General features: G+C 54.2%; 8 protein-coding genes across 8 annotated transcripts; 5 read left to right on the plus strand and 3 right to left on the minus strand.

Moving 5' to 3' along the window:
- Positions 1-1,246: 1,246 nt before the first annotated feature.
- BO72DRAFT_481476 (pyruvate kinase CDC19) lies at positions 1,247-3,809 on the minus strand. Its single transcript, XM_040947680.1, has 8 exons — positions 3,651-3,809; positions 3,511-3,555; positions 3,407-3,453; positions 3,275-3,355; positions 3,102-3,223; positions 2,174-3,007; positions 2,041-2,122; positions 1,247-1,981 (listed from the first exon to the last, which is right to left on the minus strand). Exons 1-8 carry the CDS (start codon positions 3,772-3,774, stop codon positions 1,736-1,738), a joined length of 1,581 nt encoding a protein of 526 aa, XP_040795772.1. The 5' UTR covers positions 3,775-3,809; the 3' UTR covers positions 1,247-1,735.
- Positions 3,810-4,404: 595 nt separating this feature from the next.
- On the plus strand, positions 4,405-5,534 carry BO72DRAFT_307902 (uncharacterized protein). The gene is made up of 2 exons (XM_040940477.1): positions 4,405-5,378; positions 5,436-5,534. The coding sequence occupies exon 1, from the start codon at positions 4,546-4,548 to the stop codon at positions 5,239-5,241; it is 696 nt and encodes a 231-aa protein (XP_040795773.1). The 5' UTR covers positions 4,405-4,545; the 3' UTR covers positions 5,242-5,378; positions 5,436-5,534.
- Positions 5,535-6,390: 856 nt separating this feature from the next.
- Positions 6,391-7,202, plus strand: BO72DRAFT_307931 (DUF1748 domain-containing protein). The gene is made up of 4 exons (XM_040940478.1): positions 6,391-6,482; positions 6,589-6,628; positions 6,744-6,786; positions 6,936-7,202. Exons 1-4 carry the CDS (start codon positions 6,480-6,482, stop codon positions 7,075-7,077), a joined length of 228 nt encoding a protein of 75 aa, XP_040795774.1. The 5' UTR covers positions 6,391-6,479; the 3' UTR covers positions 7,078-7,202.
- Positions 7,203-7,818: 616 nt separating this feature from the next.
- Positions 7,819-9,249, minus strand: BO72DRAFT_391159 (F-box protein; the record flags this gene model as incomplete). Its single annotated transcript, XM_040941840.1, has 2 exons — positions 7,819-7,940; positions 7,995-9,249. 2 exons carry the CDS (start codon positions 9,247-9,249, stop codon positions 7,819-7,821), a joined length of 1,377 nt encoding a protein of 458 aa, XP_040795775.1.
- Positions 9,250-9,787: 538 nt separating this feature from the next.
- On the plus strand, positions 9,788-12,786 carry BO72DRAFT_472968 (uncharacterized protein; the record flags this gene model as incomplete). Its single annotated transcript, XM_040947173.1, has 2 exons — positions 9,788-9,790; positions 10,441-12,786. The coding sequence occupies 2 exons, from the start codon at positions 9,788-9,790 to the stop codon at positions 12,784-12,786; spliced, it is 2,349 nt and encodes a 782-aa protein (XP_040795776.1).
- Positions 12,787-15,310: 2,524 nt separating this feature from the next.
- BO72DRAFT_347640 (uncharacterized protein) lies at positions 15,311-16,621 on the plus strand (the record flags this gene model as incomplete). Its single annotated transcript, XM_040940676.1, has 1 exon — positions 15,311-16,621. A coding segment is annotated over one exon (1,311 nt), but the record flags the coding sequence as incomplete, so codon positions are not given.
- Positions 16,622-17,802: 1,181 nt separating this feature from the next.
- On the plus strand, positions 17,803-20,007 carry BO72DRAFT_416367 (putative MFS transporter; the record flags this gene model as incomplete). The annotated part of the gene is made up of 3 exons (XM_040942590.1): positions 17,803-19,054; positions 19,135-19,368; positions 19,464-20,007. The coding sequence occupies exons 1-3, from the start codon at positions 18,273-18,275 to the stop codon at positions 20,005-20,007; spliced, it is 1,560 nt and encodes a 519-aa protein (XP_040795778.1). The 5' UTR covers positions 17,803-18,272.
- A 176-nt stretch (positions 20,008-20,183) lies between these two features.
- BO72DRAFT_490280 (uncharacterized protein) lies at positions 20,184-22,327 on the minus strand. Its single transcript, XM_040948128.1, has 3 exons — positions 22,122-22,327; positions 21,876-22,042; positions 20,184-21,818 (listed from the first exon to the last, which is right to left on the minus strand). Exons 1-3 carry the CDS (start codon positions 22,157-22,159, stop codon positions 20,380-20,382), a joined length of 1,644 nt encoding a protein of 547 aa, XP_040795779.1. The 5' UTR covers positions 22,160-22,327; the 3' UTR covers positions 20,184-20,379.
- Between the last annotated feature and the right edge of the window lie 16 nt (positions 22,328-22,343).

Raw genomic sequence — 22,343 nt, forward strand, 5'->3', positions numbered from 1 at the left:
TCTGCCAGCTTCCTAAGAACGGCAACACTTATCTATTTGCGCATCCCCTTCTTTATGAACATTACCACCAGCATGCATACATACATAACGGACACGACGATACGACACGAAGTGATGTATAAAAGAACCGACGTTCCTTCTTCGTTACTTACTGCCTTCTTTCCGCATTGACCTACTTTTTGATTCAATTTGCTATGATATGTGAGCGACTGAGCATGGAAAACACGAAGCGGCTTTGTTTGCATTTGCATATAAACCGAGCTCGCCCCAAGCGGGCGACTTCACTCGGTCCCTCTCCTTAATGTAATAATGGAACTTGATAGATTAGCCAGCGACCAGCTTGGGCATGATCATGATCATTGAATGAAACATCACTATCTACCATAGGATTAACATAGTATCCTAAATCCACGTACTATACTATGACAAGAAGACTGAAGAATCCCTTCACCGGTGATTTAGTATTTAGTAGGTAGTTCGCATCAACCCCAACCGGGCCCCGGGCCGGGCCAGCAGCAAAATTTACAGTGAGCGCAACCAAAACTTCCGTTCTCCCGACTTCTCCAACGGTGCGCAGGCGCCTTTTACCGGCTGATCCCGGGAAAACTCGGGATGCATCGACGCGGGAATTTGATTTGCCCCTCCACCACCCACATGCAAGGGGAACTTTTTCTTTTTTTTTCTTTTCTGGTGCGCAGTTTGCTCGCATTGCACCTTTTTATTCTTTAAGATCTTTCTCCCCGTTGTTGTCTCGTTCACCTCGTTTTTGCTGCTGGAATTTCTGGGTATGGGTCGTGTGTTTGCATGTCCCCCGGGGCGCGTACACCACCACCCGTATACTCAGACTCATACTAACCAACATCCCGAATGTTTCCTTGGGAGCTGAGGATAGATGCAATTGGGAAAAGTGAGCCTCGGTCTTTCGGGGTAATCGGTTTTCCATAATTAAACAAACCCCCCCCTCCCTCCCCCAGCTCTCGCTCCTTCCTTCCCTCTTGTGCTCCCCGCAAGGTCATCTTTCTTTTCTTAACTTGCAACTGCTACCCTCCTGCGGTGTTTCCACTCTTCACACTGTTCGCACTCTTCGCAACGCTTCGGGTTATTACCTGATTAAGAAGCTGGCGTGAGATGCAGCGAGCGTGTTTGCTGCCCTTACTGAATACTAACCCATAGTCAGGTTGGATACGACCAGCTTGGATACTAACACATACGCAGCTAGATCCACTACAAGGAAAGAAGAATGCATCATACTGAAGCAGATCAATTATTGACATGTGCAAGAAGGAATTCATTAATTTTAGCTTTTTGGGGATCGCAGCATCTGGAGCAAAGCGAAAAATACCACCCGAATATGAACTGGCTAAGATTTCGATCTGGTCAAAAGAGATGGCAGGCAGATTACAACTGATACCTCCAGTTTGGTTCCCACTCCAGTGCGCGCGGGCGGGGAGTAAAAGAAGAATAGACGTCTAGCAAAAACCGACACGCACTCCAGGTGCGGCTCGGTCATACCTCGCCCCGACTCATGAAACGAACCCCGACCCAGTGGACACTCGCGGTCGGGTGTCCACTACTCGGGGTCTTCCGTCGTCCGTCATCGTCGCGTTTGAAAATGAGAGAAGACCGTGTGCTACGATATATCCAGAGGCACAACACCCTTGGCGCGTTATTATCCAATCGTTGTCGTTCATCGCATCATCCACCGGTCGAGTGCCGGTATCCTGGGATCGAGAATTTACTCAGACAGGCCGAGGTTCTCCTCAGCAGGGACCACACGGACGGTGTTGGTGTGGCCCTGGCCACCGCGCCAGCCCTGGACACAGACGATGTTGTCGCCCTTGTTGATGATGCCGAGCTTGAGACCGTGGTTGATACCCCACTTGAGACGGCGGTCAACATCCTCCTGCCAGATCTTGACGTTGAAGTCGGGCTTCTTCTCGGGGAAGAGGAAGGGCCAGACACCACGGTACAGGTGGGAGTACTGCGATAAATCGAGTCAGCACAAATCACATGATTGTCACACCGAACACATGGACTTACCCGGGAGGCCTTGGCATTGCGGGAGACCATGATGATGGGGCAAACAGGGCGGTACTTGGAGACATAACGAGCGGTTTGGCCGCTACATCGCATGTCAGCACATTATTCGATCCAACAGAGGCGCGACACTTACCTGGTGGTCAGGACCACGATGGCACCAGCGTTAAGTTCCAGACTGGCGCTGACGGCGGCCATGGCGATGGACTCGACAGTGTCGGTGGGGCGGGGAGCAAGGTTACGGAGCTCATCGAAGACGTTGAAGTGGGGGATGGCAACTTCGGCGAGCAAGCAGGTCTCGGACATCATCTTGACGGCCTCAGCGGGGTAGGAACCCTTGGCGGTCTCACCAGACAACATGACACAGTCGGCACCGTCGAGAACGGCGTTGGCAACATCAGACACCTCAGCACGAGTGGGGCGGGGGTTGTAGGTCATGGACTCGAGCATCTGGGTAGCGCAGATGACGGGCTTACCCTTGATGTTACACTTGGCGATCATCATCTTTTGGGCGATGAACACCTTGGGGGCGGGGATCTCGATACCAAGGTCACCACGGGCAACCATGACACCGTCGGTCTCCTCGAGAATCTCGTCGAAGTTGTTGACACCCTGCTGGTTCTCAATCTTGGCAATGATCTGGATCTCCTTGCCCTCCTCGCCGAGGACCTCACGGATCTGACGGATGTCGCTGCCGCGGCGGATGAAGGAAGCGAAGACCATGTCGACGTCGTTCTTGACACCGAACTTCAAGTCGGCAATATCCTTCTCGGACAGAGCGGGAAGGTCGACATCAGTGCCGGGCAAGTTGACACCCTTGCGGGAGGAGATGTTGCCGTTGTTCAAGCACTTGACGCGCAGGGTCTTGTCGTCGACGACCTCCAGAACCTCGAAAGACAGGATACCGTCATCGACGTAGATGAGCTTGCCGGGAGCAATCACCTTGGTGATGTTCTTGTAGTCAAGGTACCTACGGGGATGCAGATCAGTCTCCGTTGACTCGAGTGCGCCCACAAATGACGTGATGATGACTCGCGGAAATCACCCACGGCGGAATGACTTACATGTTCTTGTCATCACTGGCAGTGGCATATTGCTCATCAGTGGTGATGTTCAGCTCGTGGCCAGCCTTGATGGGGATATCGGCGTCGCCGACGGTGTTTCCGGTACGGATCTCAGGTCCTTTCTACGGTCGGGTCAGATGCGTTGATCGTGAAGCCTGGTTAGAAGCACTTACGGTATCGAGAGCAATAGCCAGAGGCCGGCCCTCCTGGGTGCGAGCAGCCTCGCGGGCGTTGTCGATAACGGATTGGTGGTACTGTCAAAATCAGCATCAGGACCGAGCGGTGGCTGCAGACCAAGTGCTCACCTCGTAAGAACCGTGGGAGAAGTTCATGCGAACAACGTTAAGACCAGCTGGATCACAGGTTAATTCTCAGGAGCCCCCCGAGTCGAATACTATAACCAACGTACCTCTGCGGAGCATGTTGATCTTCTCGGCGGAGTTGGTCTTGGGACCTAGAAGCGGGGCAATGTCAGTAACCGACGAAATCACGGTTGCTGAAGCTCTAAGGCAAGACAATCAATGCAATGCGCCTGGGAGATGAGCGTACCGATGGTTCCGATGATGGAGGTGCGGCGGAAGTTCTTGGAGGGGACCATCTCCGTGTTGAGCTTGGAGTGCCACTCCAGCTTCATACGGTTGCTCAGATGGTCGAGAGAGGAGCTGGCGGCCATTTTGAATAAGGTGTCTCTACTGAACCGGATAGAAAAAAAAAGTATCAGAAGAGGTGAGTGAAATTGGAGAGGGAGGAGAGGTTTGGAGAGAAAGGAAGAGAAGAAGAGGAAGAGAAGAAGCAGAAGGGGAAGAAGAGAGAGAGAGAGTGGGGTGGGGTGGGAGGAAAGATAGGAAAGAAAAGATGAACAGCGGCGGATCCGGTGAGTGAGCGACCGACTAGACTGGAGCAGAGCAGGTCAAGAGGGGTGTGGGTGAGGATGAGTGGTCCGTTCTTCGGTCTGGAAAAATGTTGGCAGCCGTTTTTACCAGCTCCCTTTTCAGCTTCTCGGTCGGTTCCCCACGGGTAGCTGGTCCTCCAGTCGCCCACGCCCCCCTTCGTTTCTACGTAACTGAGCTCATTGCTATTATTAATGGCTTTGGTTGTTGTTGTTGTTTTATGGCAACTCTAACTTATCTACGGCCCACGAGTAACATGTAATTCTCTTTAAAAAAAAAGGATCATCCTCTGTACTTGACCATCCAGTCTGCCAGCTACAGTGTACATCCAGTACTAGGTACTAGTTATTTAAATTTGTACTAGAACCCCGCCGCCAACCGGAGCGGAATCCTCAGGCACACCTCCCTGGCGACTCTCCCAATTCGGTTCCATGTTGAGGAGGGATCCATGATCCATGATATTTGCCCTATCAACTCCGTAGTATCCTCCTAGTCTATCGCCAACAATTGTCACTTGGTGCTTTCCGTCCAGAACCAGCTTGCCCCGATGGATCATGGACCACATGACAAAACCACTGGAGGAGACTCCATCCCCACCATGCCCATCACCTCGATCAATCAGGTGCCGCAGAGGACGAATCTCCCATGTTTTTGCTGGGAACATGGAGCCGAAGTGGATGAGACCAACCCGTAGGGCTGAACAATATGCCTCAGCACAGTGCTCACTCAGTACAATCAGTCCAATTTTAAAACATGGTCGTGTCCGATGGCATGCAAACAGAATGAAGTTCGTGTGTGTGACTCCCGTTCCGGGAACTGATGATCGGAGACCTCCGTCACGCACACTCTCAGGCAACCAAGAGCAGCATCAATCTACATGGCCGTTTAGTGGTGTCTCGTTTCCCTTTACGCAAGCCAACCATGCACATCCGATCATCACTACTTCAGTCTTTTATCATACTTATGTATATCCGTACTGTGTATCGCAGGTAGCTGTACTGTACTTCCGTCCTCAACATCATCTATACTCTTCCACCTCCGATTGGCCAGAAGGAACCTCGCCAACCAGGCATCTCCGATGTCTTGATAGCGAGAGCCCAGGCTTCGGTTACCGACTCGGGACTCCCGGTGAACCCATTGTACCTGTGTTGCCTCAGAGACCAGGCCGTCACTGCCTCAGGCACTCTGCGGCATACTCTCCGCGGCGGCCCGCATTTGGCTTTCTCCGTTCAGAGACTTTAAGACTTTAAGCCCCGGTGCGCGGAGTTTCTTGCCTGGCCGGCACGCACGGCAGTTACTCCGGTCCACACAGGTTATTTGCGGTTGAATCTGGACTCGGAGATAGGTGGTTGTTGATTCCGCTTGGTGCCTCGCGTTTGGGATGGGAGTGAGCTTTTGCGTCTTGGTTTATACTGCGTACATTTTTGAACTAACGCTGTAGTAGGCTTGGTGTCTGGTTCATGTATTCGTGGCTTGTCGCTTGCTATGGGGTGTCTTGTGGAGATAAGAGCGATGTACCCTCTTATGGGCTGTATTGCGTTCTATCATCGATTGTAGACGCATATATCTGGTTCAACGCAACCCCCTAGGTCCTCACTTGAGGATCGCTAATGTCGCCGACCATGTCTTTCTTTCGGCGCTTGTCTTCGGCGGGCAGTTACTACAGTAGTATACCCAGCTGTCTTCCTCTTCACAGTTGATGTAGTGCATAAGTGCAGCTTCTCCATTAGACCTACTCGAACTTTCCCAATCTCTCAGACAAGAGATGCCGTCCAAAATATGGTCTACAAGACTCCTGCAATGTACTGTAGAGCACAATACCCAGTTGCCTCAATCAAAAGCAGCCTAAAGACAATTGATGGCATCTTGAATTCAAACTTCACATCTACACATCAAGATACCTCACTTCAAACCCCCACCGGCTTCTGCAGCCCCTCCCACCAACAAAAGCGAGCGACACAGCCACAACAGCCCCTCCCTCAGCCATAGCCATCAGTCACCCACCCATCTCCCAGCCACCAACAGTGCCTAGTAGGTGAAGTGCAAACCAGCCCCTCGTCCCCAACCCAGCCTCCGATTCCTCACCGCCTTTCCACCGGTGCCTAAACCACGAACAGTTTGGACAGATCACTCGCCCACGTCATGTGCCCTCGAAGCACGTGAGCCCGTCCACTGCAGTTCCCTTTCTCCACCATCTTTACACTTCAACTCCTCATTTCTCCGCTCCGAGCAGGACCGTCCACTTTGAACTTACCCGATAGCATAGCCTACAGGCAGCGCCTGAGTTTTCAGCCTACATTTCTTAGTCCTGTGAGTGGATTCGGGTATTGTTTGGCTGAGAGAGAGAGAGAGACAGTGTAGCTAACGGCGCAGATATCCAGTGTCTTCCTTCCCCTCTCTCTCCCGGGTTGTCGATTGTCGACTGTCGATCTATCTAGCCGCTACTTCGATCGTACCATACCACGCGCGCACGCACGCATACTTCAAGATGGTGGGTTCATCTTCTTACTCGCCAGGAATCTGAAGCGGGGGGTAGCATATGCGAGCCCGGGGAATAAGTGTATACTGATTTATGACCGGTTGGTCGGGGCTACTAGTTGGGTCGTCTCAGTCATTACGCTTTTGATGCGGTACTCAGTACGTTTCTCTTTCTTATTCTCTTATCGCGCCCCAGCCATCATAAGCAGGAGGCAGAAGTTCGGATGCGAAGCGAACCACCAGTGATGCTAACCCGCCCTTCGCTTTCTACCAGTCTCCGCCTTTCTGGCCGGCATCAAGCGGTCGACTGGATTAACGTAATAACCCCCCTCCCGCTTCCCGCGCATGTGCAAACCTCAACCTCCGAGGATTGAGGCTGGGTTGTATTCGACACCTCGTACATCACGCTAACTCATCTTCCTCACGCCTGCCCCTGTCCCGGGTTGTGCGTGGGGGTCCTTCACAGCCCCAGTCTCGAAACCGACAAAATCACCGATAATAAGGACTTCAAGCAGTGGATTGACAAATACCTCGGCGTGGGCGAGTGGGTGATGGACCAGTCCGTGGCGGTCCTCGGGTCGACCAGCTGGTTTGAGCGGAGACGGTAGAGGGTTGTTGATTATCGTCGGCGGCTGAGTCGGCTGCCCCCTCTTTCTCTCCTGTCTCAACGTGAATGAAGTGGCAGGGTCGACGAACTTGGAACGGAATCTCGATGTCGAAATCGGTTGCAGTGCCCGTTTACATGCCCGTTTCGGTTATGGTCGGCAGGATAGAGGAAAGAACTCCCCACCCCCTCCCTCTTCTTCCCCGTCAAGCCCGGGTGATCCTCCACGCGTCCGGGTCGGTTTCGTATATGCATGGTGATCGTACGGCGGGGATCCCGCTCGGTTGGTGTTGCAACAGCAAATCATGGCGTTAGGAATATCCTTCATTATCTGTGCACCTTGAGTCGTCTCTTCACTCGTGTACCTGACACTGGCGCTCTCCTTGATATTACCAATGTACATAAACTCATGTCGATAGCAAACAGTTATCGTACCACGCCTGGTTTATCCGCCACAACCGATGCATATCTCGACTACAGTCATCCTTCGCAGAGTGGCTGGGCTGAGAATGCAAGCGACATCACTGAGACTTGAGCCACCCATCCCAAGAGCCAATGGGTGCTCTGCCATGGAGGGAACGGTCACTCCGCCACGATGCTGAGCTCTGGCCCACGTCCGTTGTTGAAGCGCTAACGTGCTTCAATGTAAGACACCAAAGCAATGCAACTGGGTAGGTTTCAAGAATGGAGAAGAGTAGATAAATGACATGATGCGCCCATACGTAATGTTTGGAACAAGTCGGCCTCACGTCTGGAGTAGTGCATCAACATCGAGTCGGCGGTAGTAAGAGATGTGGCCCATTGTTTCCCAGTAGTGAGCCACACAGTCCGTTGAGAGCAGGATCAGTTGAGACGAGATAAAAGTATCTAGAAACTCGGGTCAGAGTAGACAAACACTTGATTCGGAACGATAGTTCTTACCATCACGGAAGCCAAGGCCCGCCACATGGCCTCGGCTGCGCACGATTCGTGCTCCTTGGAAAAGGCCCTCGTCAGCAATCCGCACCAGGCCGCCAGGGCCGATGTCATCCGCTGCAAAGGAGATCTCCCCTCGTGGTACGTTTGGGTCACCGGTCAGCTTGATAGCCTCGAGGCTTCCCTGTAGCGTCGCTTCGCCATCAGTCGGCTCGGCCGCCGCGAGCGATCCATCGCGGTCGCGTTGCAGCACAAGCAGAAATTCGCAGCCGTGGGCTGAATAATCGCCAACCCAAATGCCTTGGTATGGCCTGCGCGGTGTTGGCGTGTACACTGCAGGGTCGAGCGTGGCAAATGTCGAGAGGGTCTCATTCCGACCTGCGGCGAATATGGGAACCCCCAGACGAAAATGCGCCCACCTTCGGATCCGGAAACCATACTCTGACATCTCCTCTAGCTGTCGAGGATTGCGCTCCCACTCTGGTAGCTGTTGCTCGACATCCCGATAGACTCGATGATTGCTCGGGATGGTTGGTGGTGGCCACTGCTTACTCCCATCGAGGTCTGGAGGCAGATATTTTGAGCAGGGTGAAAAGGCATTGAAGACATGCTGCATCTCAAGAGCCATGGGCATGCGAATCTCTCCCTGCAGATAGCGTGACCGCCCCTCGCGCTGGGGCTTTAGCAAAAGGACAGGGTCGTCCAACCATAGACTGACCCTCGGATCAAAGCTTTGTATGATAACATCGGGGTTCCAGTCCCATATTTGAAATTGATGAGAGCGCCGCTCTGCGATGACCCGGTATGCCTCGATCACCCCGCGTCGATGATCATACCGCGCCAGAATCAGATTTCCTGTATGTTCTGTGTCGGAAAACCAGACTTTGTGCTTAGGAATAAACCAGCAGGGATGGTGGGCAATGTAGAGGCTACGGAAGGAGTCGAAAAGGCCAGGGTCATGAATAGGCTCGGGCAAGTAAGAGTTGATCAGATTCAACCACAGCAGCTCGTTATTGACGTGATCCGCGAGAGAGCGACAGGTAACGGCTACACGGGCAAGCTCTTGGGCTGACAGATAAGCCAGAATCTGCTGGACTAGTTCTGGGGGGAGCTTTAGGATGGGACCTTCCATGATGTCTTCAGTCTCGGAGGTAAGGTCGGCTATGGAGGACTGGGGCCCGTTTTTCTGCTCTGTTGAAGTCTGTCGTGGTTCGCCCAAAGCAGTCTGGCTCGAATACCAACTGGCTGACGCAGTGGCCATCGCAGTGGCTTGGGCGTGGAGAAGGACTGTGGAGCTTGTGTCGAGGGCGCAGTCAACTTCAGAAATGACAGCTCGCAAAGGGTGCCGGGAAGGAGAAGGGATATCTAGACAAAGGCGATCTGCATGTTTTAAGTTAGTGTTAGGGATTGTTGCTTCTTCGACTGGCGAGGGGAGAGTCAGATCGCATGACATCACCCGCAGCAGGCCCGCATCACCTCATCATCCACGCAGCAGAGACCGTGCAACGCTGTTACCAGGACATTTGGAACATTTGAGTCAGGAGAAGTAAGGGAGCTTGATCAATTGGTAGCCTGCAGTGTCTCGCATGGAAACGAACCCAGGTCTTGGGATGTTTGGGATGAAGTTGGGGAACGACGGTCATTTACTCTGGCCAGAGAAAGTGAGTGATGTGCAGAGCCAAATTTCGTTCCCTGGGAGCGATAAGATAGCAACTACCGCACTGCAACTTTGAGTGTGTAATCTGACAGGGGGAGGGAGGCCTTTGTGCTCAGGCTTAGGACTGATAAGTGCCCGAACTATGGTTGATCCACTGTAATCATCCATCAATGGAGCTGAGCTGATGACGCAGAAGTGATAACGTTAGTTAAGTCAGTACTCCGTAGCTTGCGGTCATTATGAACGAGCAAATGGCCGTGAACCTTTCACATGTCATACACGCACACAACCCCATCGCCAGGCACAGAGACAGTCACCTGATGGGCGCAAGGCATCCCCGGGAGGCCCCAGGCTCCAGGCTCCAGGCTAAGCCCAGCTCGGGATGTTGTTTACGCTTTCCCAATTGAGACATGGCCCTGGGTCCATCACGCGTAAGGAAGGCACGCCCTCGCCCTCGGCACGATCGACCCCTTGCCGAATGTAGAAAAATCATATCAAAATATACTCTGCCAGGTGGCCCCTGTTGCCTCCAGGTTGCGGTTCCATACTTTGTCGCGCTCTGTTGCCTTCGTTGCTCGGTAATATATCGCCTATATCGCCTTTCATGCATTCAACTGCACCACTGCATTTTCATTCGGGTTGCAACACGTTTCTATCATTATTCTGTCCGAGCGGAACCTACTGGTAACTCAGATACTATATCTATATCACTGATCTTCCTTTGTTGTACGACCTAAGCGTGTACTGTACTGTACCCCGCCGGGCCAATACGCAATGGTCGTTGAAACAAGACAGCAGTCCGGGCGCAAACGCCGGGTCGGTTCTGTCTCCGGTCCAGAGCCTCAACTCTCAGCGTCCACTCAACGAACAACTCGTCAGTCCAATAGCGCTCATGCCACCGCTACTCCTTCCAAGAGTCGGCGACAGCCTAGGAAGAAGGTCCGCTTCTCCGATCCAGGCCCTCAGCTACACGACGGCTCCGACTATGGGACTGGGCTCACGCCCGCCATGCTACGCACCTCCTTTGAAGAACGGGCGGATATAGATCCTTTGGCTAGCTCTCCAAGTCGCCGCTCGCGACGCCATTCCACGCCACTCCGCAAGACCCGCTTTCAGTCGCCTTCCCCGGCCTCCTCTTCGTCAGCCGGTGTGGAACAGGTGTTTCAATTTACGCCACTTCGACAGCTTCTGGACTCGCGGACGCAACGAAGAATCCGGCGAGTTGGGTTGAGTGATGAGATCAACCAGTTGGAGCGCGAGAAGAGGGACGCAGCACGTTATGAGCGAACCTTGCAGACATTGCTGCGGGAACGTGACTCTTTGAAGCAAGAGCTGGATTCGGTCAAGCGAATCGAGCGCCTGCCCACAGGCGCATCGCTGGAACCGGCTGGCGGACCCTCGTGCGATTCCCCTCGGTCACTAGCCGAGCGTCTGGAGTCTGAGAATCATCGAATGAGACAGGAGCTTTCTTTCTCCAGGGATGATCTCGTCGACAGCTCCAGTGTCACCAACACCGAGAACGACACAATCATCGTCAATGAAAGCGGATTTGACGGAGAAACGATGCTTATCTCGGACTCACCTGATCTCAGATCTCTATGGAAAACTTCACGCTTTGGCATAGATGGTTGTGAACTCTTGCGAAGCGGGAGCCCGAATGCGGATGCGGAAACTCAATTGTCCCTTCCTGACCATGACTCAGGGGCAGAAATCCATGCCCTCTTCGCAGACCTTGAAACTGCTAGGAGAGAGAAACGCGCCCTCTTCGAAGCATGCCGCTTTCGCATTGCGTCCTTTGGTGGAACTACGCTTGAGCCTCGTCTTCATCGAACTTCCCCACCGCCAGACTTCGTAGATCAACTGATACCAAGTCTGGCTGAGACCCTTGGTCGAGCTTCGGATGCCACGCAGTCATTGAATTCTATCAAAGAGGAGTTGTCAGAACTGGGATTTCCCGGAATACACGCCGAAGAGATCATTGCAGACATGCGCGATCAGTTCCGCTCCGCACGCTTGCGTCTCGAACGAGCGATTCCTGGAGAGACCCCGAATATAGGCTTGAATGACGGCTGCGCGACTCTTAGTGCTTTGGTCAAACGGATTGAGATCCTGATCAAAAGCTTAGGAGATGAGCGCGCAAGGGCTTTGGGCTCTAGTGACAGGGAAAGAGCCCTTCGTGTTCAATTCGATAACCTTCTGGCTCGGTACGAAGAAGCGAGCAAGAAGATCAGCGGTCTTGAAGAGTCTATTGCCGGCTCTGCTAGCGACATGCTCCATACACGAATGAGGATGCAGGAGCTAGAAAAAGAAGGAGAGGAGCAGGCCGTAGGTATTGACAGACTCAATGCCGCGCTTAACAGGTATCGCGAGGAGATCAGGAGCCTAGAAACACTTGTCACAGATTTAGAATCAGATAAAGTCACGAACAGCGACATTTACAGTCAGCAGGTGTCGAAGCTTCAACTACAAGTCACAGAACAAGAAAATGCGCGTCGCGTCGCTGAGGGCACAGTTGCAGACCGTGAAGCCCGCATCCGCGAATTGGAAGACACTGTTGAACAAAACCGTGCTCGATCGTGCCAACTGAGCGTCAGAGTGGAGGAACTGGAGTTGGAGCGTCAGAAGGCAATCGAAAGTCTCGAACAGGAAGCGGCTGAGCAACTTGAACAATGTGAGAAGGAAATCGGTACCCTCAACGTTGTCGTTGCAGAGCTCAACACATCACTCGCGGGTGCCAAGTCAGAGATCGATAGTCTACGGCGGAGCAACGTGGGCTTGGAGCACCAGCTGCGGCTTGAGACCGAAGCTAGGGACAATCTTCTGGAGACATGGGCTGCGGAGCAAGCACGCTCATTTGCTCGAATGAAAGAAACCGTCAGCAACGAACGCCGCAAGGCCAAGGTCCGAGCCGCCAATTGGGAGATTCGGTCTGATGAACTGCAGTCGGAAAGTACCACACTGGGCAGCGAGCCTATCACACCGGTCAGCATGACCAGATTTATCGATGTGGAGGCTGGACGGGGCGAGCACCGTAAGCGTCTGGACAGTGGCATTGGGATTCTCACCGATGAGCCCGAGGAGGATGCGGCTGCGGGCGCGGATATGCAGGTGTTGCTGCCCTCGGACCCGGCTGACCTATGAGCATTTCCCATTTACTACACTGTTTACAGCTAGACTATGTACCGTCTGACTTGCATGCGTGTACCAGTTCGGTTTGGGACGATACGATCTGTGTTTTGGTCTTGTTTGGTGTCATGCTAACGGGGTCTGGTTTTTGTTTCGGAATATATCCTTGGCTCTCATGTTGGCCACGTGTAAAACAGTTGAGTCAGACGCTGTGAGCCGTAGACTCTTATGTCGTACAAGCTGGGAAGAAAATAGTGTTGCATTAAGGATAGTCCTGCACTACAAGACTAGGTGCTATAGATAGATCGAGCATCAGTATAGACGATAGTATAGTACATAGTAAGAAGCTGTTCATGCCTTAGGATAAGGTTGATCCCGCGTGGGGGCGGACGGAGCTCCTGCCCTGACTGTTGGGTGGTTTGGTTGCCCCGGCAAACAACGGTTGTTTGCTGCTGGGAAGGTCACTCCTGTCCATATTGACCCCCAAGTGAACATTGGAATAGAAACGATGAAGGCTATGGCACGTGGCATGCAAGGACCTTGCACTGGGCGAACGAACAAGAGATTTGGTGGACAAGCAAGCAGCGCGGAAAAAAAGGAGGTGTGGAGATTCTTCGTATAGTTACAGGTAAAGTCCAGTCACCGACCGACCGGGGTCAAACAACCCAACTACGTACGTAGTACTACGGAGTAGTTTAGAAGAAGCACTAAGCCAGCAGAGTCCTTCCACGAATGATTCTAGAAGAGCGCTAAAGCACAGTCCGGTGTCAATGGTATTACGATTGTCCCTCCTCATCGGTTGGTCCTGATTCCTGCGAGCCCCTCTTCCATGCAGGGACACGATGGCAGACGGGGAGGGAGGAGTGAGCTGCAATGCATCAGCCATGCGGGACGGGGCAGACGGACAGACAGACAGACAGACAGACACATTGTCAGTCAGTGGCAACTGCCAACGATGTCGATACAGAGAGTTATGGAGCGTTTGGGCGCACATGCCTCCTGACCACCCTGCGGCAGACTCCCTGTCCTCCCGAAGGCCATGCTGGCTCGGGAGTTGTCTGCAAGTGCTGTGCTGGGACCCATCCTATGCATGGTGTGTATGTGCCTCCCGGGCAATGGTGAATGCCCATAACCCGCTGATTCGCTCGTGGGGAGCTGCAAGCTGGCCTTTAGTCCAGGGGCGTGGGGTGACTTTTCGGCGCGACTGCAGGAGATTGCAGGGAGCTCGGCCACTAGTTCGAGTAGTATTACTGAGTCTCCGTACAAGTGCGAAGTACGTAGAGGATAGCGCGCCTCTGGATTGAGGGAGTTTATCCGGGGATTGGAGGGGAAGGGAAAAAAAACAGGAGTATGTGACAATGGCCGGGGTGTAGGGTCAACCTTGTTTGGGACAGGAAGAAAGGGAGAAACTGGTTCAAGTTCCAAGCACACTGGTTGACGTTTGTTTCATAGGGGCCCTCCCCCCAGAGAGGGGTCGTTTCAAGCGGGCTTGCTTCGATCTGCGTCAGCAATAAAGTTCTGGTAGGGAAGGGGAAAAAGACTGTTGGCAAGGGCGCACCGCCATCATTGTTTTTGACTGATGGCTGATTCAAGGGCGAGGAAGAAGTTTGAGAATAAACAGGCGCCTGCATATGAATGTGTTTGTTGACCACTGCACCGTTTGGAATTTACTCTCTGAGGAGGTCAATAGTACGTGGGACTATTATGCAGGAGTATCCACTAGAAGGAAGAAATGGAAGAAGGAACAGAGAGATGGAAGTGATAATTGGAATAATAATAATTGTTCTGTTCTGTTCTGTTCTGTTTTGTTTTGTTTCTTGTTTCAATCAAAGTGAAGCCGCGGATCCGACCCCTGAAAACCAAGCCTGTGCCTGAGGCCGGCGTCCGGTCATCTCCACTTTTCGACCCGTTCTCGCCTTCTGGCTTCCTTCTCTTCCTCTTCTTCTGCTGCTTCGGCTGCTGTTACGGCCTTTCTCCTCTTTCTCTTCTCCCTTCTCTCTCTCTCCACGCCTCCTCCTCTTCCTCCTGCTTCTTTACATTCTTCTTTCACTCCTCAACTCAAACCATGGTTATTGGAAATAGCCGCCCCTGATCACTGGCCCAAACCACTCAATGCTTTCCTCTTCTGCATCTACTCACTGTGTTGTTGTTGCTCACCACCATGGTTCTATCTCCTCCAACCACCTCTGACCTGTCTCACTAGCTTTGACCCCCCCACCAACCCGAACCAAACCACGTCTCCCTCCCGTTTGTTTTTTGTTGTTGGCCTCTGTTTATATCACGTCACACGCTCTCGCTCTTCTCCCTCCCCTTCAGGAGCGCGTCTGAACTCCCTACTTGGTGGCATCGCTGCTACCCCTCCGCCATCGATCGCCACTAAATATTATCTACGCCCTTGCCTACCTCCCTTTTCTCCCCTCAGTCAACTCCGCTCCTCTGTCGATCCCCAGGCATCCGGTCCGGGACGATCCGCACCCCAGCTCTCTCCTGACACTCTGCGCCCGCGCTCCTTTATTACCGACCAGAATTCATCATGAATGACACCGGTGGTCATCCAGGCGTGCGGAGCCTGCTCGCTAAGTTCGAAACCAACCAAACCAGCGCTCCCTCACCACCCTCGCGAGGTCGATCCCCTGCCGGCTCTGACAACTCGGGCTCTGCTCGGCCTCTGTCCAAAATCCGTGCGAGTTTCGTCGCTGTTGACGGTGCCACTCAGCCCAATCCTCTCGCAGGCTTGCGCAGTGTCAGTGTGCGCAGCGACAGTCCCGCCGGCCCAACTAGAGTGCGGAGCTTTCACTCGGATGACATGGAAGGTGGTTTGAAGAGCCCTTTGTCACCCACGGGCAATGGCTTCCCATGGAGGACCTCTGCTCCATCCACGACGGAGCCAGAGGTGGCATTGAAGCCAACCATGGAGAAAGTCGCTACGCCTCTAGTAGAGGACGCCAAGCCGCTGGAAGATAAGGAGAACACCCCTGCCGAGAACACCACCGCGTCCACAGCAGCGGCATCGAACCCCCCTTCCCCAAAGAAAACTGCAACCCCGCGCCCAGCTGCGATCCAGGTGGCGAAAAGGTCGTCTCCTGTGAAGCCTGCTACGAAGTCGCCCACTCACCCCCGTACGCCAACGTCCCCAGCCAAGACTGTTGATCACACAACCAAGACTACCCGGGCGTCGAGGCCATCTACCACCGCAAAACCCACTCCGCATGAGCCCGTGAAAGTTGCGACACAGAAGCCGAGCCGGACCTCCCTTAACCCCACGGCTAAGCCCGCTACCAGAACTGTGCGTCCTTCTGCGTCGGCTCGGGACTTGACTAAACCGACAGCGTCGAGCGTTTCTCGCACTACTCGAACGGTGTCTACCTCCACTCGCCCTTCGGCAACCACATCGACCACATCTACAACGGCCAAGAAGGGACCTACTGCAGCACCCTCTGCTCCTCTGTCGCGCAAGCCATCTACATTGAAGAATGCAAGCGCCACAACCCAGCGCCGCGCCATCACCCCAACGGCTGCGAGCCTTCGCAAACAAGCCCCTCGTGCTTCTCCTCCTGAGAGGCCGCACTCGCGGACAAGCAACACCAGCTCCAAGCCTGTGGATGAGGGTTTCTTGGCAAGAATGATGCGCCCGACGGCCAGTTCTGCCAGCAAGTCGCACGACAAGGTTGATATCAAGAGTCCGCCCCGCACCACCCGGACTGCTCAAGCTCCGCGCCGTGTTCCGTCGAAGCTCGAAAGTCGCCCACCCCGTCTGACTAAGCCCGATCATGGCAAGCAGCGTGGAGCCTCTGCAGAGCCTCAGAAGCCTCAGCCTAAGCCAGAGCAGGATGCTGCTCCAAAGGAAACTTTGGCTTCGCATGTGGCTCTTCAGGAGAAGCTTGCAGAGCCTGAGCCCAGCGTTCCCGAAGAGACTCCTGTTGAGGCACCTGCCGCTGAGGAGGAGCTCAAGGAGCCTAAGGAACCCGAGGAGCCTCAGGAGCCAGTGGTTGAAGAGGTGGTTGCTCCTGTGACTGAAGCACCTGCTGAGACTATTGCCATCCCCAATGGTGACGAGGCTAGCGAGGAGCCAGCTGTTGTCGAGGAGCACGCTACTGAGCCTCTTTCTTGCGTTCCAGAGGATCACGCTGTCTCTTCCGCTGAGCCAGCCACAGAGGAGGCCTCTGAGCCGGAAGATCTGGCTGATGAGGTTGTGCCTATCGAGACTCCTGCGGAGATTGCTACCGGGACTGCTGAGAAGATCCCCTTGGAGGCTTCGAACGAGGTCAATCTTCCCATGGACAAGCTTGCCCTCAACTGAGGCAGGACTATGATCCCGATCGTCGGAACCATGAACGGTAGCTGCCTCGGGGTCGAATAAAACAATCTACACTTCTTTTCTTTTGACATACCTTTCTTATACCCTTGGTAATTGCGATGTGACTAGGCACATGCGCCTGTTTCCACCTGTGTTTTCTCAATAGTTCATCATATGTGTTTTTGATTTTCCTCATCCCCATTCCTCATTCCTACGTCTCTTCTTTCGGTTCCAGCGAGCCTCTTGTTTCTCTCCAAGGAGCAAGACCGACGATGGTTGCATGTCGGAGCATTGTCCGGTGGAGTTGTTTCGGGATTCGTCGATCTTGATAGTTAGCGCTGTGTACGGAGTACTGCGTCTTGCATATGTACTGGGGTTTTCCGATAGGTTTTTGATCTTGCTTGTGCTGCGTATTCGGTTTGGTATTGAACTGTAGGAGGCCTTAGGCTACTATGTTGAATTGTTGGACTGAGTTGCAAGCAACTGTATTTTTAACTTTTGGACAATTGTTAATTGTTCTACCAAGGATGACTTTACTCACTGTCCACATGGAAGAATTGTCGAATGCACTATAGTCTTTGGGAGTACGTAGTTGTGGAAAATGGAACGTTCCATTTGGGGTTCCTGCAAGATAAGATCGAGATAGGGCTTAGCGCCGAAATGCCCCGGAGCCCCAAACAAAAAACATTGGACCTGTTCCTGCCTGCTCTATCCTATCCTCAACTCCTCTCCTCAAGAACTCGAGCATTTCAAATCCTATCTTCTGCCTAACATCCACCCAACCAGCACGGGTCGAGTTATTGTATCCACTTATTCGCCGGTGTCCTACCTGGATCGGTTAGCACAATGGCGGGAGGACGTCTGATCCGGGAGCAAGGAATCATGGTTCTGGCTGGGGAAGATGGGCCCGGTGGGTCAATCGCAAGAAATTTGTTCACGCCATCACCTAAGAGTCTGAGGGCATTTCGCATGGATTCAGAGTGTCTGCTTCGTGAACAGCGCTCATTCTCTTCAGGTGCTATCCACCCTCGATTCGCTCGGTCGTTTTATGATCCGTGAGCCTGAGAGAGTGGATCAAGCGGTTTTCGACTCCACCAGTCCACCTCGCTTCCCCAGAGTCAAAAATCTACTTACTCCACCTTTTGTGTGCAAAAGAACCTGGTAGCAACCAGCAGTCTACGCTCTGACTGCGACACACACCAAGATGGCAACCACCACCACCACCATCACCAAGACTCCTCCGGTACAGTCGCTGCTGGTGGAAGGGAGCGATGTCCCGTCCTCTGAGACCGATAGTGCACGCTCACCCACTGCACGGAAGTTCCGCTTCCAACAGTCGGTGGTGATCGCCCAGCTGTCGGCCGTCACGCTTACCGCCAGTGTCATCAATGGGCTGGTCGTGGTCGGTCTGCCGACGATCACGAAGGACCTGCAACTGCCGTCCTCGCTCTCCTTCTGGCCCTCGTCCGTGAGCAGCCTGGCCACCGCGTCTACTCTGTTGCTGGCAGGGTCCATCGCCGATGCCATCGGCCCGCGATGGGTTGAGCTCGTCGGCTCGTTTGCCAGCGGCCTGCTGATGATCGGGCAAGGGCTGTCTCGCAACGGGGACGAGCTGGTCGTGCTGCGCGCCCTGCAGGGCGTCGGGCTGGCGTTCCATCTCGCCTCGTCGATCTCCATCATCACGCAGCTCCTGCCTCCCGGCCAGGGCCGCAACCTCGCCTTCTCCTGTCTGGGTCTCAGCCAGCCCCTTGGCTTTTCTTTAGGGTTGGTCGTTGGAGGTGTACTCGTGGACACCATTGGCTGGCGTGCGGGCTGGTATCTGGCCGGTGGAATCACCCTGTTTTTCGCAGTCGTCGGCCTGTGGGCTGTCCCGCAGAGCGAGACCCATCGACACGCGGACTTGATGCATAATGTCAAAACGCAGATCGACTGGGTTGGCGCTGGGCTCGCCTCGGCCTTTATGGCGTTGGTGTGCTATCTGTTGGCGTGAGTAACTTGCCGGGGTCCCCGTCTGGAATCTACTTCTATTCCAACCCAACACCCAACTAATTATACGACTTCTGAAGCATCCTGAGCGCCGATCCGTCGCGCATCCGCTCCGCCGAAGCAATCGTCATTCTCTGCGTGGCGGCCGTCGCCCTTCCCGCGTTCGTCTACTGGATGCACCACCAGGTCAAGCGGAACAAACCGGCTCTCATCCCCAACTCCCTCTGGCGCAACAAGTCATTCAGCAGTATCAGCGTGACAATCGCCGTATCCAACGCAGTGATCAACTCCATGGAACTCTTCGCCAGTCTTTAGTACGTCTTTGCTCCCCGCCTACCCAGCAATACTCAAAGTCCACCCCTCCGTTCACCCACCCCAAACAACAACAACTAACCCGGAAAAAAAACAGCTTCCAAGAGATCCAATCTCTCTCCGCCCTCCAAGCCTCCATCCGTATCCTCCCCAGCCTGGTAATCGGCATCCTCATGAATTTTGTGATTGGAGTCTTCGTCCACCGCGTCCCCGCCTTCTGGATCGTGACGGTGACCTCGATCCTCTGCGCCGGCTCCCCGCTCCTCATGGCCCTGATCCAGCCTTCCTGGCCCTACTGGGCCAACGCCTTCATCGCCCAGCTCCTGCAGCCCGTCAGCTTCGACGCGCTGTACACCGTCGGCCTGATCATCATCACGGACAGTTTCCCGGATACGACGCAGGCGCTGGCCGGCGCGGTGTTCAACACCTCGGCGCAGTTCGGTAGTGCGCTGGGCATGGCCGTGCTGCAGGTGATCTCGACGGTGGTGGCCGCCGAGAATGCTTCCCGCGAAGAAAAGCAGGCGTTGATGGCGGGCTATCGGGCCAGCTTTTGGACCATGTTTGGGTTTATGGTTGTTTGTACGGTTGTCGGGTTTGTCGGGTTGAGGAAGACGGGGAGGGTGGGGTTGAAGAGGGATTAGGGGTGTTTTTTTCTTGCAATTGGGTTGGAGACGGTGGGGGAGGGGGTTGGGTGCGGGTTGCGCGGTTTAGGGGGTTTATCTTGTGTGTAGGGGTTTGGGTTGTTGGGTGTTTGTATATACTCATGCTAAGATGGATTGTGGTTGGGTTGTGTGGGGTGTCATGTATATGTGGGTCCGTTTTTATGCATTGTTTCTCGATTGTCAACTACATACGAGGAAAGGTGGTTCCAGAGCATAATATCGACAGTAGAATAGCCGAGATTACCGTACAACGCAATCCGATCATGACAGGAGCAAATATACACCGACCACCCAACTAGAACTACACCCTTGGATAGGCTCGTGCACCGGCTACAACAGCAGCAGCAGCAGCTACATCCTCTTCTCCAACTTCTTCAGAAACCGGTTCACGCTGCTCTCCACCCGGTACGCGCTCTTCACAAACGTCTGTGGCCGATCCCCGGGGTTCTTCATCGCCTCCTTCGCGTACTTCTGGTGGCGTGAGGTCGCCTCCGCCTCCGTGGGTCGGTACATCTGTCGGTGGATGTCGTACTCGGCCGGTGCGTTGCCGCCGGCCACTGTGCCCGGTTGCTCGTACGAGTAGTTCGAGTAGCCGGCTATCGCTACGGCGGGGTGGATGGGAGGCGGTGGGGTGGTTTGGGGGTGTTGGTGTTGGTACTGATATTGGTTTGTATACGGGGGCTGGGTTTGGGGTTGGGTTTGTGAAGAGGGTGAGAGGGGCTCGGTAGGAGGAGGCGCAAAGCTCATGGTGGCTGCGGCGGCAGCTGGGTTTGCATTCTGGGCTGTTGCGTCGGTGGTGGGTGGGGGTGCGAACGTCATGGTGGTTGCTTGCGGCGGTCTGGGCGGTCCAGGGAGGGAGCCCGTGCTGCTGAGCGAGCTGCGGGGCTGGTGCTGATATCCGGGGCTTTCGCCGGAGAGGAAGGCTGTGGTGTACGACGGGACTCCAGGGGGGCTGGAGATGGATGCGGATCGTGTCACCGAGGGAGAAAAGCTCAGCCCCGTGCTTGGGGGTGGAGATGCGTAGGTTCCTGGCATGGTAGTGTGGGGGCCTGGTGACGCAGGCGAAGAGATCAGAGACGATAGTCCCGGTGACGTTGAAGCTGCAGAAGAGGGGAATGGGAATCCTTGATCCGGTGCAGCGGCGGCAGCCGCGAGACCCGTGCCATTCGCGTAGTCTTCTGGAGGCGGAGTCTTTTCACGGTGCTTGATCGGCTCCGGAGCGGCGGGCGCGGCGGGGTTGTAAGGAAGGGGCGCGGACTGAGGGGCCGGGTCTTGATGTTGCTGTTCAGTCGAAGCAAAGTGAGATCCAGTGGGAGCAAGGGTGGACGACAGCGGAGGTGGAGGAGGGAGAGTGCTTGACGGGGTGATGGCTTGGTAGTTTGATGCAGGGTTGGCGACCACTTCTGCCTGAGAGTTGCGCGTCTGTCCGTTCTGATATGCGGGATCAGTGATGGCCACTGTCTCCAGCTGTTGGACCACCGAGCTGACGGTACTCTGAGGTGGAGGGGGGTATGGGTGTCGGTCGGTTTCAATCTGCGCTGCGGGTAAGTCCCGCTCAATGATATCAAGAAACTGGTTCGCATCCTCCACGGTCCAGAAGTAGATGTCCAGCGTGTGCAGGCGCATCGAGTTCTGCGTATCATCTTCGACAAGCTCCCATTCAGCTGCAGTGCCTGGCGGGGGAGGGAAAGCAGGCGCATTCTGCGCCGCAGTTTGCGACTGTCCGTCTACCGTTACTGTGCAAAGGGTCGGAAATTGGGTTGAGTGTCGCACATGGATCTTGTCTAGAGCTACGAACCGGTCAGTAAATCTAAGCACAGTGTGGAAAGGAGGCAATCTTAGCTAACCTCCATTGAAAGCGTCTTGGGCCGGGGTACCCGGGTTATTCGCAACTTCAATTCTGATCCTGCGCTGGGCGGCGCTCTGGTAGAGATATAGATAGGAACCTTTGTCAAATCGGTGACGACGAGTCCTTGGACTTGGTTGCGCGAAATAGTAATGGATGTCGGCGAAGCTACAGGCGCGTCAGCTCATTCATACGATGGCTGGTGGCGAGATTGGCGGGGTAAGAAACATCGCAAGCTTGAACTTACACTGTCAGCACTCGCTCCTCACCCGGCAGTGGTGGCATTGTTAGTGGGTGTTGATGTTGCTAAGTTCAAGAGAAAGTGATACACCATAAGGTCGGTCAACTGTAGATGAAAGTAAGGGGAAAGAAGGCCCATCGACCAAGTGCAAGGCAGTGAGCGACATTTTAAACATCGGTAACCCGATCAGAGGGGAAGATCTGACTGGCTTGTGACAAGGTGAGGAGA

This window comes from Aspergillus fijiensis (assembly GCF_003184825.1).
Source record: "Aspergillus fijiensis CBS 313.89 unplaced genomic scaffold BO72scaffold_90, whole genome shotgun sequence".
In the NCBI taxonomy this organism is placed as follows: Eukaryota; Fungi; Ascomycota; class Eurotiomycetes; order Eurotiales; family Aspergillaceae; genus Aspergillus; species Aspergillus fijiensis.

Coding starts and splice junctions, on each gene's coding strand:
- BO72DRAFT_307902 (XM_040940477.1), top strand. CDS start 4,546: ATGGACCACATGACAAAACCACTGGAGGAGACTCCATCCCCACCATGC.
- BO72DRAFT_307931 (XM_040940478.1), top strand. Junction 6,629..6,743: donor CGCTTTTGATGCGGTACTCA/GTACGTTTCTCT, acceptor GCTTTCTACCAG/TCTCCGCCTTTCTGGCCGGC. Junction 6,787..6,935: donor AAGCGGTCGACTGGATTAAC/GTAATAACCCCC, acceptor GGTCCTTCACAG/CCCCAGTCTCGAAACCGACA.
- BO72DRAFT_481476 (XM_040947680.1), bottom strand. CDS start 3,774: ATGGCCGCCAGCTCCTCTCTCGACCATCTGAGCAACCGTATGAAGCTG. Junction 3,454..3,510: donor GATCAACATGCTCCGCAGAG/GTACGTTGGTTA, acceptor CCTGTGATCCAG/CTGGTCTTAACGTTGTTCGC. Junction 2,123..2,173: donor ATCGTGGTCCTGACCACCAG/GTAAGTGTCGCG, acceptor CATGCGATGTAG/CGGCCAAACCGCTCGTTATG.
- BO72DRAFT_490280 (XM_040948128.1), bottom strand. CDS start 22,159: ATGCCACCACTGCCGGGTGAGGAGCGAGTGCTGACAGT. Junction 22,043..22,121: donor GAGGAGCGAGTGCTGACAGT/GTAAGTTCAAGC, acceptor ACGCGCCTGTAG/CTTCGCCGACATCCATTACT. Junction 21,819..21,875: donor CCAAGACGCTTTCAATGGAG/GTTAGCTAAGAT, acceptor ACCGGTTCGTAG/CTCTAGACAAGATCCATGTG.